The sequence below is a fragment of the Oryza glaberrima genome, chromosome 3 (genome assembly GCF_000147395.1).
Source record: "Oryza glaberrima chromosome 3, OglaRS2, whole genome shotgun sequence".
NCBI classification, from domain to species: domain Eukaryota; kingdom Viridiplantae; phylum Streptophyta; class Magnoliopsida; order Poales; family Poaceae; genus Oryza; species Oryza glaberrima.
The window spans coordinates 14,967,255-14,981,721 of record NC_068328.1 but is presented as its reverse complement, the minus strand read 5'-3'; the positions used below and the strand labels follow the sequence as shown (position 1 = coordinate 14,981,721).

The 14,467-nt window shown below is 48.0% G+C and overlaps 1 protein-coding gene across 1 annotated transcript; it reads left to right on the top strand.

Moving 5' to 3' along the window:
* Positions 1-936: 936 nt before the first annotated feature.
* LOC127767328 (transcription factor PIF4-like) lies at positions 937-2,957 on the top strand. Its single transcript, XM_052292628.1, has 2 exons — positions 937-1,084; positions 1,179-2,957. The coding sequence occupies exon 2, from the start codon at positions 1,206-1,208 to the stop codon at positions 2,151-2,153; it is 948 nt and encodes a 315-aa protein (XP_052148588.1). The 5' UTR covers positions 937-1,084; positions 1,179-1,205; the 3' UTR covers positions 2,154-2,957.
* The last annotated feature ends 11,510 nt before the right edge of the window (positions 2,958-14,467 follow it).

Genomic DNA, 14,467 nt, shown 5'->3' with positions numbered 1-14,467 from the left:
GTAGTCAGGTCGAATATGGTGTGTGAAGTAGCTACATTGATACCGATTTCATTGTCAAAATCACATCTTGGGGAAACTTTGGAGCTTGAGGTGGTTTTCATTTAGATGGATGCTTGTGCATAAGGATTTACGTTGTGCCCACGTTAACAATGCCGAGCATATCTTTCCCTCTTCTGTTTTCTTTTGTAAATTTAGGCCTAGTTAGTTTTTTTTTTAATCTGGAATGTTTTAGGAATTTACTATGTTATTAGTTAAGTTAGGAGGTTCATAGATATCTTGTAATCTTATCCACCAATTTCACTTAACTAATGGGAGCTGGAATTTGAGTGTAGTGCTTACATTCTTGCCCAAATGTTTGACTGCATCGATTTATGTTACCAGGCAGGAGTTTGACATAAACATCCTGTATTAGGTTTGCTGCATGGCATGTTTACAGAAACTATTCAGCTAACCAAATTTTCCTCTTAATGCAGGTAATTCTAGTGTTGAGGGTCTGAGGAGCTGAAACTAGCACGGGTACCCTGGCAGCATGCGGTGGCTGGCTCTCTCGGTAGACATCTTCCGCAAAGGGATCTCCTTGAACCTGTACTGCCGGGTTATTCTGTAAATTGCCTCCATTATTGCTCTACTCCAATCCTGATCTTCTAGTCTCTGAAGTTTGGGATTGAAGATCTGGTTGCTGGCATTGCTGTTTGGGTTTCTGTGGTTGCCTGGCAATTCTTTCAAGGAGAACGGGCAGGAGTACTAATGGTGTGGCAACCGGTGGCTCAGACGAGATTCCGCGTGTTTAAACATGAGAATGGAATCGCTGTGAGAGTTATAGCTTGCTTCCAGCCATCCCAAGATTGCCAGGTATGTAGAAACAAGTGACCTTTTCAAGGCTTGCTTTTCTTTGCTCTGAACAATTCTAACATTGATTTGATATGCTTGTTGCAGGCCGAGTACTTCCGCCATCTTCTTAAGCCCGTGACGTAGTTCGACTCCCTCCCTCCCATTTGCTGTTGAATAGAACCTGTGCTGCTCTAAGTTTTTCTGAAGCAAAAGTAAAGCAGGAGAATTTCCTGTTCATCTCAATTTTCTGGTGGTAAGAATCTCTTTTTCATCATCATGTGTACCTATCTGTTTTCAATTATGGGTAGATTAATAATCAGTTCTTTTTTTTTTTTTTGCAATTTCAGAAGATCCTGTTTGCTGGTTGTTTCTTGATGGGGGAGAAGGTTAATCCCTGGTGCCATTGGTCTAATCCCCCATGGACCGAGAGCTCTGCAAACAATCTCCACCCACCCGATGTTAGCCTCGACAACACAAATTCAGTGGCGTTGCCAACATATCTGAACAGCGATGGCTACATTTATTCTGGAGTTGCTGCATCTATGCCGTCTATTGCAGCATCAGTTACTGACAGACCTGTTTCATTCTCTTCTAGATTTGTCACAACATTGGTACCCAGTGTAGGCTTATCAACAGCTGAGACACTGAGAAAGAGACCTCTGGTTTTCTTTCATAATGTGAATAATACCTTCACTGTAGGTCCTCTCCTGAGCAAGGGGACATTGGATACAGTTCCAGAGCTCCAAGGTAGCAATGAGACCAATGTAACTGATGTTGGAGCACAAAATACTGAGTGTATGCATGAGAATACTGAGGAGATTGATGCACTCCTGTGTTCCGACTCAGATGAAGGGTGCTTGAAAGTGCAAGAACTCAACAACAGAGTCAGGAAATACCCAATGCAGAATGACACCATGAGTGTGGAGTCGGTAGCAAGCGCTGGTGCTTCCCAACCAGCAAAGAAAAGAAGACTAAGCTCTGGTACCGACAGATCTGTGGTTGACACAGCCAGCTCAGCAAGGCCTGACCACTCCGTTGATCAGAAACATCTCAGCCATGACGACGACGCACAGTCGTGTTGTATTGGTGAAGTGGAAAGCGATCACCAGTTTGCTCTGAGGGAAGGTGAAGAAGCAGAAGGTGATGATGGCCCCGATGATCGGAAGCGGAGAAGAGAGAGGATCCAAGAGACTGTTGCTGCACTCAGAAAGATAGTTCCTGGAGGCATTGCCAAAGATGCCACAGCCGTTCTTGATGAAGCGATATGCTATCTCAAGTATCTAAAGCTCAAGGTCAAGACACTGGGAGCTGTTTCCCTCTAGCTCCTCGATCGATGACGGTTCTGTTCTGGTTCCTGAACCCAATACCTATCTCTCTCTCCATATATACAAGTAATGAGCTAAAACTATAGCAGCAATAAGGTGAAATGAAACTCAGCCAGTTCCATTCGGTGATTCTGAGGACTACTGGAGTGAAAGCTCAATGGTGCTTTGCTTACAAGGGTCCAATGATTTGAGTGGTTACAATGAAGATTCAGTATTGCAGTATATTACTAGTGAATTGATGGTGGCTGCCATGTATTCCATCTTCAAGTGTGGATCACCGACCACTGCACCTTCATCCATCCATCCACTGATGGAGAGTACTACCTAGCAGCAAGCCGGTGTCACATCTTTCTTCTGGGTCAGTTCAGTGCAGTGCCTCTTGGTAGGCACCTCCTCCCTCATAAAAAAGGCTCTCATGGCGTTGATGGCGCAATAAGTAAAACAGGGAGGCTAAGCTATAAAGATCTTTTTTCTCCCCTCCATTGTGGTGTGATCCAAAGCAAAGGAAGGAAGGAGGAATGAATGAATGAAGTCCATGCAAAGTGCAGTGCTGGTGGCCTGGTGCTGCATGCGTCGATGGCTTTTTGACCCCTAAAGGTTGAGAGATGAGATGGCGGGGCCGCGCCCGAGGTTAGTTCGGGCTCCCTTGTGTGTGTTTGTGTGGTGGCGTGTGTAGCTAGCAGAGTGTGCGTGATGGCGTCGTCCCTCGCGCTTTTTCTGCCTTTCTACTAGTACTATACATATATGCTACTGTATACTGTACTCCTATGTATGAATACTGCATGTGTTTGTGTTTGTGTTTGATCCCTCGCTACTTTAAACTCTTTTTACGCGTTGTGATGATACCTGTATCTCAATGATTCGACTTTACGCTGGTAGCATACATACATGTAGGCCTAGGCTGGTATACATACATGTAGTAGTAAGAAGTAAGAGAAGCCGTGGTAACATGGAAAGCTGTTGTACTATACCTGTAGCAGTAGTACAACAACAACAACTAGAAAGTGTGTGCAAGGTGCAGGGGCCACCATGGAGAGAGGGGGATTGATTTCGTTTCGTTTTTCAGGGTGTTTTAGGATTTTGGTTGGTTGGAACGGGGGACGCGGGGGTCTCTTTCTTTCCGGGCGGGTGGGCCCAGCGGGCGTCGTTGACAGCATGATAGGGCAGGCATCCCACGCGTGGGCATGGGGTTCGTTTTCACTTGATTGCACGGGCAGGATGGCGAAGGGCTGAGAGTTGCTGCTGCTGCCTGCTGCTTTTTTTTGGGTTGCGACTTGCGAAGTAGTAGTGGGTGGCGTGCATGGCCATGGAGTGGGAGGAGTAGGCGTGTGGGAGGGAGGAGCGTACGTGCAGGGTGCAGCGGTGGTAGGCAGCTTTCTGCATGCGGATGCGCGACGAGCAAGCGGAGCGACGGGCAGTTGGAGTTGGGGCGATGCGGAGTGCGGATCTCTCCGTACGAATCAGCCACGCCGATCGCGGGCGGGCGCCCCCACCCCACCACCACACAGCACGTACGCTAGCTACGGCGCGCGCGCGGCGGCACGGCACGCGGTGGGTGCTGGCTGGCTGGGTGGGTGTTGGATCAACTGCTCCGCTTCGTCCCCCACGCGCGCGTGCGGCCTGCCTGCTTGCCTATCTCTGTCTCGCTCTCTTCGCCTCCTTTTTTCTTCCGGTGGTGTCCCTGGTGCGGGTGTGTGTGCTGGGGTGGGGATCAGTATTATTATTGCGGGGAAATTATGCGGAGACGGGGAAGGGGAATGCTCACTCGCTGCGCAGCGCGTTGACCGTCGCGTGCGAGAATGCTAACGGGCGGGTGATCGCTCCCCCGTCCGCCGAGCGATCACCCGCCCGCCCCCTCCCCTATACGATACACTCCTCTCTCCTCCTCCCCTTCTTCTCTTCCTATTACATTACACCACACAATTTTTTTTAAAAAAACAAAACGATAGAAAAAATTATGTATAGAAATACTATATATAAAAAAATTAAATTCAAATTTAAATCGGGTATGTAAACTTATGACTTATAAACTTTGGGTCTATAAACTGTATAAACTTTTAGATGTATAGAAATACTATATATAGAAAATATTTGAATTCAAATTTGAATTTGAATCAGATATAATTCAAATTCAAATTTGAAACGGGTATGTAAACTTTTAACTTATAAACTTTAGGTATATAAACTTTAGGTGTATAAACTTTAGATGTATAGAAATACTATACATAAAAAAATATTTGAATTCAAATTCAAATTTGAATCGGATATATAAACTTTTGACTTATAAACTTTTGATCTCTAAACTTTAGATGTGTAAACTTGAGGTGTATAAACTTTAAGTGTATAAATTTCCTAAAATAAGAAAGTAATGCGGTGCCAAAAAAGGAAACCAGTGGAGGGGTGGAGGGAGGGAGAGGGGAGGGGATCGATCGCTACCCCCGTCTCCGGGGGGTCGATCGCCCATTAGGATCCCCCGTCGCGTGGGCGTGGCGTTTCCGGCCCTTCCTGCAGGCTGCAGGAGCCTTGTTATTACGGGCCATCAGGGTCTAATCCCATCCTAAGTTGCTACATAATGAGATGTGTTAGAGTTTGTATCCAATATGTGTATAAAGTCGGTTACAGTTTAGAACTTAGAGTTGTAATAATAGGTATTAGGACTAGAGTATGAGTTGGACTCTATCGTAGGATCTCTCATAAAGTATGCGTGTCTGTTGTAACCGTATGGCAACTTAGCATAGCGAGAAGGAGCGGCGGCCGACAACGACCGGCGTTGAGTCGTTGTAACTCTGATAAGTTGTATATGCTGGATCGGGGAGGAGCACCCGTAATCAGTGCCCTAAAGATGTAGGCCTCAGCTTCCGTTACCAACTATCGTGTCTCAGTGTCGTCATCATGTTAATCAGTGCCCTAGAGATGTAGGCCTTGGCTTCCGTTACCAACTATCGTGTCTTAGTGTCGTCATCATGTTTGGCGTTTCTTTCGCATTTAGCTATCGATGCCGATTTCGGGGGCTAGTTTTATTACAAATGGTAATAGAGCTTGCAGTAAGTCCATGGTAGAGGCACGATGGAGGTGTTTCACACCGCGCCGCTCGCGGTTTATGTTCACGGAGGAACATGTGCGCAAGGTGGAGCACGGCGGCAATCAAGAGAATCTTGATCGATGGATCAAACACTTCAGGTGGCGGCCAGAACCGTTCGATGACTGCTTCAGTAGGGAGATGACCAGACGTGGTGCTCGGGTTGATGGCGGCGGAAGCGATTGGCGATCCAATCGGTGGGTTGGACACTTCGAGCGGGTGGCTCGGACTTTCCAGAGAGCTACTCTCGACAGGGAGACGTGCGGCCGCACGCTCAGGTTGATTGAAGCTGGAGGCGATTGGCGTTCTCGGTCGGTGGATCAATCACTCTGGGCGGGGTGGTCCGGGCCTTTCGATGAGTTGTGTTCAACAGGGAAATGACTAGACATAGTGCTCGGGTCATTCGATGGCTGGAAAGACGGCATGCGACTTGTCGGCTTCGGCTCGCGACTAGATTAATGGTGTTCAATCGGAAGTCGGAGCGGGTGGATCCTACAGGCTGTTTTGGAGGTATTGACAAGGTATTTGCACGATGGAATTGCTCCAAAGGCGGCATATTTGTGGCATATGGTTGAACAAAGCCTAGGGCGAATAGACCGGCATCCAATATCGGTTCAACCCTGGAAAGGCTTGGTTCAACCTGTTTTTTCTAGACCACAAGGGCTGTAAATCAGTGACATCAGTTGTTGGTGGAGTCATCGGTGATGCTTGGCGTCGGTGCTTGATGTTGTCAGAGATATGTGGTGGCCCAGGAAGGTCAGAGCCGCTGCGGTGTGCGCATTTCTTGCGTCGAAGCCGAGACGATGACAGAGATCAGGGCAAGGCCGAGAAGGAGCAGGCTGGAGTTTAGCTAGGTCGTGCAGGGTTCGGTCTTGATGGTTTGTGGTGTGGAAGACACGGACATGGAGTCATCTGCAGTTCAGTCACGGCATGGACACGACCGAAGACAAGCAGGGGATACCAAGATTCAACATGAAAGGGAATTGGACGAGGACTACGGTTCGTTCTTAAATCGGACTAAATTTTCCCCCTAATAAAAGCAGTAGAGGACCACGGGATTGCAACAACAAGAAATCGAGCAAATCACGGAAGCAAGAGGAGAGTACCTGGGCGGAGGTGATTTGTTGGTGTCGGGGTCCAACGGCGTTGTATGGCTTTAGCGAGCAGCAGGTGCAGGCGGCGGAGACTCGGTGGCGCCGGCTCTTGGAAGAGGAAGCGGACTCCGGCGGCAGAGGATGTCCTCTCTTGCATCGGGGCAGCGTCGACAATCACCGGTGGGGCTCCAGAGGCGTCGGCAATAGGACCTGCAGGCGCAGCGGCACTCCAGGACAGGCGTCGGCGGTGGGAACCTAGGCGATTTTCGATGGCGGCGCTGTTAGGCGGTAAGGAGCGGCGGCTCTGGTGCTCGGCTGGTTGGCGGGAAGAGAGACGCGGCAAGTGCTGGGTGGTGGCACCACTCGGGCTGAGAGGAGTCGAGCAGAATGAGCGAGGAAGGGGATCGATTCGATTTGTTTCCCTTTGATCGCTTTGACTAGTTTTTTGACCGAGTGAAGGAAACCAATCGGTTTTTTGTGGAGAAAAAGGTTTGTCCGGTCCAGCTGGTTAGTTGGTGGGGTCAATTGAACCAAGGCAGATTAATTTGATCAAGGCGACAGTTGATTGAATTAATTATTATCATGTTGATATGAAAACACAGTGGCCTGGGAGATTTGCTTAACTCTAGTGCAGGTCCAACGCTAGCCTCGAGTATGTCAAGGGCGTGCCAGCTGATTTGATCCTGGAATCAGCAAGAAAGAATAAAAGCAGAATCATTTGACCGATAGCCGATCGGCCGATAGGCCGATAGCGTATCGTTGATGGTCTCAGCCGATGGAGTTAGACCAAATCGGCTATGGACTGGATATATCAAAGAATAATAAGCCCTAAATATGCCCAATCGGCTGTAATACTATCTATGGAGTTTAATAAATTGATTGAAGACAATATTATGAAAGTAGCTGATGAGACAATATTTAGAGCAAGAAAGATAATATACTAGCTAATACTCTAGTACAAACCTATATAAACAGATCCATATAAACATATCAAACAGAAATCATGCATGAAGGGCATGAGTCTAACCGATATTGACTGAAGCTTGATATGCTTATATAAAACGATCTATTTATATAAGTGGCGAATATACATGAAACAGGGGGTGAAACATGCATATTAGGTAAGATCGGCTGAAACCCTGAACTATCCTTATTATGCCTAATTGCAGGCTAGTTTGCATGGTTCTAAGCACGACTAGGGATGATGCATCTCAAAGTATTGAAAGAAACATGCAGTCTAGTTATCCAAGCAATTATACACTTTTTAGGATGCTAGATGCCTTAGCTAATATAATCTAGCAAGACAATTTAACCAAAACCAACATAAACCCTAAAGCGAGCAGCAGCCAATAAAGCTAAATTGAGAAGCTAAGAATAGATTAACTAAGACATATGATAGTAATGACTCGCGATATCGAGCCTAACACATCTAAAGCGACATGTTAGCCCCGATAGCGCGGGCCATTGAGACGGGTTACCTCTTGCGAAGAACTCGTCGGATAACGAGAAAAGTAAAAGGGTGGCGATGCACCGAAGTTGTGTTAGATTGGCTTCCCTATTACAGTGCTATGGGGTTCATATTTATACCCCAAGTACAAACTTAGTCCATTACGGACACAACTCAAACCTTTCTAAAGTTAAGATTCAAACAAGACCATATATGGTGGTCTCTTACCAAATCTCTAACAAACCAACTCATCATTCTAATTAATAGATACAATTGTCTTAATCGAGCTCTATCTCTTATTGGCAATGACAGTTATCCCAATCTAGGCCCATGCTGAGCCCAAGTCATGCTATATCAGTTGTATCGGCTATCGGCTTCATCAACCTTGATCAGCTTCATACTCTGTTTTCAGCCGAAACAGTATCCAGCCGATGTGCAATCCGACTCCAAGTTCAGTTTGATTCAAGACCAAATCCACTTTGATCTTCGTCCTTATTTTCCGAATCTGATGCCAAATTCCGTTGTTAACACATCGATGGCGGCGGTGATGGTTTCCAAATTTGAGGTGGTGAAGTTCGATGGCACCGGAAATTTCGTTCTCTGGCAGACAAGACTGAATGATCTGTTTGGCTCAGCAGGGTATATCCAAAGCTCTTGATGGGACGATGCCGATGGATGCTGCAAGTGGGAGGAGATGAACGCGCAGGCAGCTGCGACAATATGGATGAGTCTCTCGGATTCTGTCATGTTCCAGGTCAAGGACGAAAAATCACCGAAGGAAATTTGGGACAAGTTGGCAAGCCTGTATATGTCCAAGTCACTGACAAGTAAGTTGTATCTCAAACAGCAGCTGTATGGTTTGCAGATGAAAGAGGAGTCAGATCTTAAGAAGCACGTGGACGTCTTCAATCAGTTGGTCATAGATCTAACCAAAATAGATGTGAAACTGGATGATGAAGATAGGGCCATAATTCTTCTGAGTTCGCTTCCACCGTCTTATGAGCATGTGGTGACTACCCTGATGTACGGCAAGGATACTGTCAAAACTGAGGAGATAATTTCATCATTGCTTGCACGAGATTTGAGAAGATAAAAGAAAAAGAGGCAGCGGAGGATTCTCAGGCTGAGCATTTGCTGGTCAAGGCAAAGCATGATCATGAAGCGGGGATATCGAAGAGCAAGGAGAAGGGGGCACATTGCTATAAGTGTCATGAGTTTGGAGGTGGATGTTGGACTCAGCTAGTTCCTATCATGTGACATCGAAGCGGGAGTGGTTCTCTTCATACAAATCTGGTGATTTTGGTGTTGTTTACTTGTGCGATGACATGAGTTATCGTGTTGTTGGAGTGGGCGATGTCAAGTTCAAGATGTATGATAGAAATGAGGTGCTACTTTCGGATGTGAGACACGTGCTAGGACTAAGGAAGAGTTTGATTTCGCTTGGGAGCCTACATGAAAAAGGTTGGTTGTATCAGATGGATTCTGATAGGAAGACCATGAATATCATGAAGGACGACAAGACTGTTATGACTGGTGAGAGGACAAGCTCATGTTTGTACAAGTTACAAGGGAGTGCTGTTGCAGGTGGAGTCATGGAAGATGGGCATGCTGGTGTTGCTATGCACAATCCTAAAGGCGGCGAGCCTGACGTAGGCTCGTCAGGCAGCTCGACGTGAGCGGCGGAAGAATCAACTCAAGTCCTGGTACACGGAGGTTCGAGCATATAACAGATTCAAGTTGGCATGGCATATTTGTCAAGGTGGCGTTTGTTAGAGTTTGTGTCGAATATGTGTACAATATCGATTACAGTTTAGGACTTAGAGTTGTAATAGGTATTAGGAATAGAGTATGAGTTGTACTCTATCATAGGATCTCTCATTAATAGAGGGGCGTGCCTGTTGTAACCGCATGACGACTTAGCATAGCAAGAAGGAGCATCTGTTGGCGGCGACCGGCCGTGAGTCGTTGTAACTCTGATAAGCTGTATATGCTCGATCGGGGAGGAGCACCCGTAATCAATGCCCCGGAGATATAGGCCTCGGCTGAACTCCATTACCAAATATTGTGTCTCGGTGTCGTCATCATGTTTGGATCTCCTATGGCATTTCTTCCGTGTTTTGCTACCGATGTTGATTTCAAGGCTGGTTTTATAACAGGACGGAGGGAGTAGTTATAAGTAGTATAAGTATATATTTGTATAGAAATCTCAAGAATATGTTTATTAATCTATAGCTACTATTTTTTTCTATGGACCAGAACAATTGAGCATGCAGTACAATCATATCACGTTCTACCATGAATCCGCTTTAGCTGTGGGTGAAATAACTTGCTCTCGCGTCGCCCTCCACATGGGGTGGCATGGGAGGCGACGAACTTTGGCCGTCCCTTCCCCCCATCTTCCTCCTCCGCCTCGCCGCCGCCTGACTTAGCATCGTTTCTCGTTTCTGGCCGACTTAGCATCGTTTTGGGCGGCTAGGGGAGCATCCCAGGACGACGGCGGGGATGGCGACGACGATGGTAGGGGCACGGCTCGACGGTGGCGGGGACGTCAATGGCGCGTCGGATCCAGCCGCGGTGGAAGCGGATCCGGCCCCCTCCCCCCACCACCCGGAGGCGGATCTGGCCACCCGACGGCCAAATCGACCGAGCTCACGGCGGGGGTGGCGGAGCTCGCGGCGGCAACAGGGCGAGCTCGTGGCAGGAGCGCCTGTCGTGGCAGCGATGGTGGTGCGAGGCCCACAGCGACGGTGGCGACAACCGTCAGTAGGAGCGGCTGGAGGCGTTGCTGTCGGAGGCGGTGACAGCGGCGTCTATGGCGGCTGGCGACGGCAATGGTGGTTGTGGCAGCCGCGACAGCGCCTGTGGTGGCGGCGGTGGTGACTGAGGCAGCATGTGGAGGCAGGGAAGGTGTGGACACAGTGTCGATGATTGGAAACGGGCGAATGTAGGATCGAGATGTCGACTAGAGGGGGGGGGTGAATAGGCGATATAAAAAACTAAATGACACCTAATCAAAACTAACCTAAGTTGCTAGGCTCGGTGATGGTCAAGTCTAACTAAGCAACTAAGTTATATTTTATAAACCTAGGGTGATAGTGGCTCATGTATGTCTCTAGGAAAGTAAATCACACTCCTAAATCAAGTTTAGCAATCCTAGGGTGATATGAGCTCAAGTATGTCTCTAGGAATGTAAATTGCACAAATGTAAATGCGACAAATAAAAGAAACAATGAGACAAGGAACTTTTCACTGAGGTTCGGAAACTCGCTGGTTTCCTACTCCCCATTGAGGCGAGCCCAACTCCACCGCTCAACCACGAAGCCACCGCATGCCCCCTTCGTCAAGGAGTGGGCAAGGCGGGAGCCGGCCCACGGAGAGGACTACCCAAGCCTCGATCACTCAGGGTAGTTCTTCCTTCACTCAAAAGGTGGTGAACTCCAAACCACTCACAACTGGCGCCGGGCCTCCTTCACAATCTTCTCGGAGAGGTCACCGGGCAACTCCTCCATAAGCCATCTAGGAGGCGGCAACCTCCAAGAGTAACAAGCGATGACCCGGCTCGGAGATGATCAAGTGCCACACTAGCTCTACAAATGAAAGCAAATGCACTTGACTCTTAGCTAGACAATCCTCAAACACACTAAGTGGATGAACACTAAGCTCAAATGAGTGTGGGAGAGGTGCAATTGAAGTGGTGCTAAGAGAGTCCCCTTGCTGCTGGTGGGGGAGTATTTATACTCCCACCCACCAAAACTAGACGTTGGGGGCGAAATCCCCCAACTCGGTGTACTGCCGGTCTGACCGGAGGTGTGTGGCCGGTCAGACTGTGCTACTCTACAACGGCTAGAAAGCCGTTGTAGGCCTGACATTGGGCCCCATTGGCCCGGCCGGTCAGACAGTCATGGGGAGGCCGGTCAGACCGGCCTTGGCTCGGTCAGACCGCCATCGGCTTGGTCTGACCGACCTCGGCTCTGGCGGCTCTGGATCGGCCACCCTAGAGCACACCACCCAGGGCATATGATCGGCCGGTCAAACCGGCCAACACCTACCGGTCAGACCGGCTCTGAGGTGGCGGTCAAACCAGCTAGTCCGGGCGGTCAGATTGACACTTGAGGCGGCGGTCAAACCTGCTACACTGGCCGGTCAGACCGGCACTTGGGCAACGGTCAGACCGGCCCTGGTCACCCAGACCGGTGACAACAAGAGATAGCAATGAAATTTGATTCTAAATGCAAATGACCTAATGTGGCAATTTAAATCATCTTTTTGCTATGTCATTACCCCTCTTAGTAGTACGGCGAAGCTAAAAATAAATTAGCAAATTTAATCGCCCAACACCTCGATCAATTTAGAATTAAAACACTAGTTTACCATCTTTTTCTCTTCGCTTTGCGCCACCAAATTTTAATCCATTGGTAGTCATCCATGCGCACACATAATCTGAACCTAACTTAAAATGTATAGCTCAATAGAATGGTTAGTCCATAATTAGCGCTTGTCATTAATTACTAAAATTAACAACGATGGCCTAGATGCTTCAGCGACGACGATTGCGAGAGGAGGCACGAACGGCCACGGGCGGCTAGCCGGGAGGCATGGCAGACGACCGCAGTTAGCCGGCACGGCAGCTGCAGGAGGAGTGCTCGGAGGCCAGCTTGGCGCATAGACGCACAGGCGGTGGCAGCGGAGCCCGGCACGACGCGAGGAGCCGCAGCTGGCGGCGAGAGGCTAGCGTGGTGTGTGGAGGCGTGGCCGGCGGCGGGAGGCCGGCCTGGCGCGAGGAGGCGCGGCCGGCGGTGGACGAGGTTGGCCTTGCGTGGTGAGGCGCGGCCAGCGGTGACGGGGGCGGGCACGGTACAAGGAGGAGGAGCTGCCGGTGGGTGCGGTGCGGTCTACGATGCACGAAGGCTGGCCGGTGGGGGGTGCCGGTGCAGTGGTCCCATATGTCGGTAGAGGATGGACGGCGGTGGAGCATCGGGGCGCTAGCCGTGAACTCGCAGGTGGTGAGCGGCGAGTGAAAACCCAGCCCAGCCTCGGCCGGGCCAGCAACAATGACGCTAGAAGCGTCATTCCCCTCCTGAGGGCGTTGTCGTGCCGTCTTATCCCTTATGTGTGGATGCCAGGTGAAAGCCTAGTCTCGGTTCCCTTTTAGACCTTGACGGACGGCGGCGGCGGTATTTTCCGTCGTTCCTCTCCTCGGAGACGTCGTTTAGGCATCCTCTAGTCAAAACCCCCCAACCAATTGATGCAAACTCACTCTAGATTTCATCCTCTTGTGGCGGTGACCTAGTCTCTACAAGTTGGCCACGTCGGAGGGCCTAGGGGGTGAGGAGTTCCATTTTTCTCTCTCACTCTCTCTCCTTAACTCCTGAAGACTTGGATAGAGCGGGGCTTTGTGTTGATTGTAAGGGTTGGGTTTTGGGCGATCTCGGCCGTGTTTCTTTGTTAGCCTAGCGGTGGTCGGTCACGCTTAGCAGCGGCCGGTCCGGTGCTAGCCTTCTCCTGGTATGGTTTATTGGCGGCTGTCGATGTGTGGGTGGTGGTATAATTTTTTTCTTTTTTCTGGTTACGACCCTCAAGGGTTGTAATCTTATAATTTTTCTTCTACTCTATCAATAGAACTTTGCACCGTCTTGTGCGAGTCGTTAAAAAAAAAGAATCTGCTTCAGCTCATTGATGCTGGTCCTCGGCGATGGAGGCGGCGGGAGGAGAGCATTGTACTGATCTGATGTGGTGTTTCCATTTTTCTTCTTTTTTTTTTGTATGTAGTGAGGAGTGTCCTAGTATAGAATTGAATAGGAAGCGTTGTTCAAATACCATGTGAATACCAACCATATGGAGGTAGTGTGCGATGCAGAGTTGCAGACAGAAACATTGGTGGTGAGAGAATTGGTATGTTGGGTCAAACATGAGTATTTGGAAAAGGAAAAAGTTCACTTTGACTCCCTTGAAAGATTGGCCAAATCTAATAAGTGCCCCTCAGCTAGAAAACCGGATAGGACGATTCTTCGAACTACTACAACCAGTGTAATTTGACTCCTCCAGCGGTTTTGGAGGACGGTTTTACTGAAGTGGCGCTGACGTGACGGTGTTGACCGGTCTTCATCCCACGTGGTGCTTATGTGTCATTAGAATTTAAAAAAGAGTAAATTTCAGAAAACTGCAACTTTAGTGATAAAACTATCAGTTTGCTACAACATTAGCGACATGTTTCAGTTTGTTGCAACAATAGTGTGGGGAATTCGTTATATGTTGCTACAGTACATATAGTTGGGGTTGTCATCCATAACGTAAAAAAGACAAAATTATCTAGTTCAAAGTGAAAAGACCAGGTAAAAGATGATATAAAGTGAAACTTCACCAATAAAAGAGAGCCCAAACTGCAATTCACCATTCATTTTTATTTTATCTATGTCATATTTGAACATGTTGCTAAATTTTTCTGAACATGCATGGTTATAGATAAATTTTGATGAAACCTTATACTATAATAATAAATCTATATAACCTTTAGATGGAATCGACAAAATTGGTTAATACAAATTATTTCACTTTTATTTTTTTTTACAGCTATTTCACTTTTATTCACGCAAAGCATGATTGCCTTGCTCGTTTTTCTGTTTGATGTTAGTTAGTTTAAAACATTATGGTATGGAGGGAGTATTTATTTACAAGTGAAGAATTTGAGCAA

What these genes read in the sequence shown, in the direction of transcription:
- LOC127767328 (XM_052292628.1), top strand. Translation starts at nt 1,206, where the DNA reads ATGGGGGAGAAGGTTAATCCCTGGTGCCATTGGTCTAATCCCCCATGG.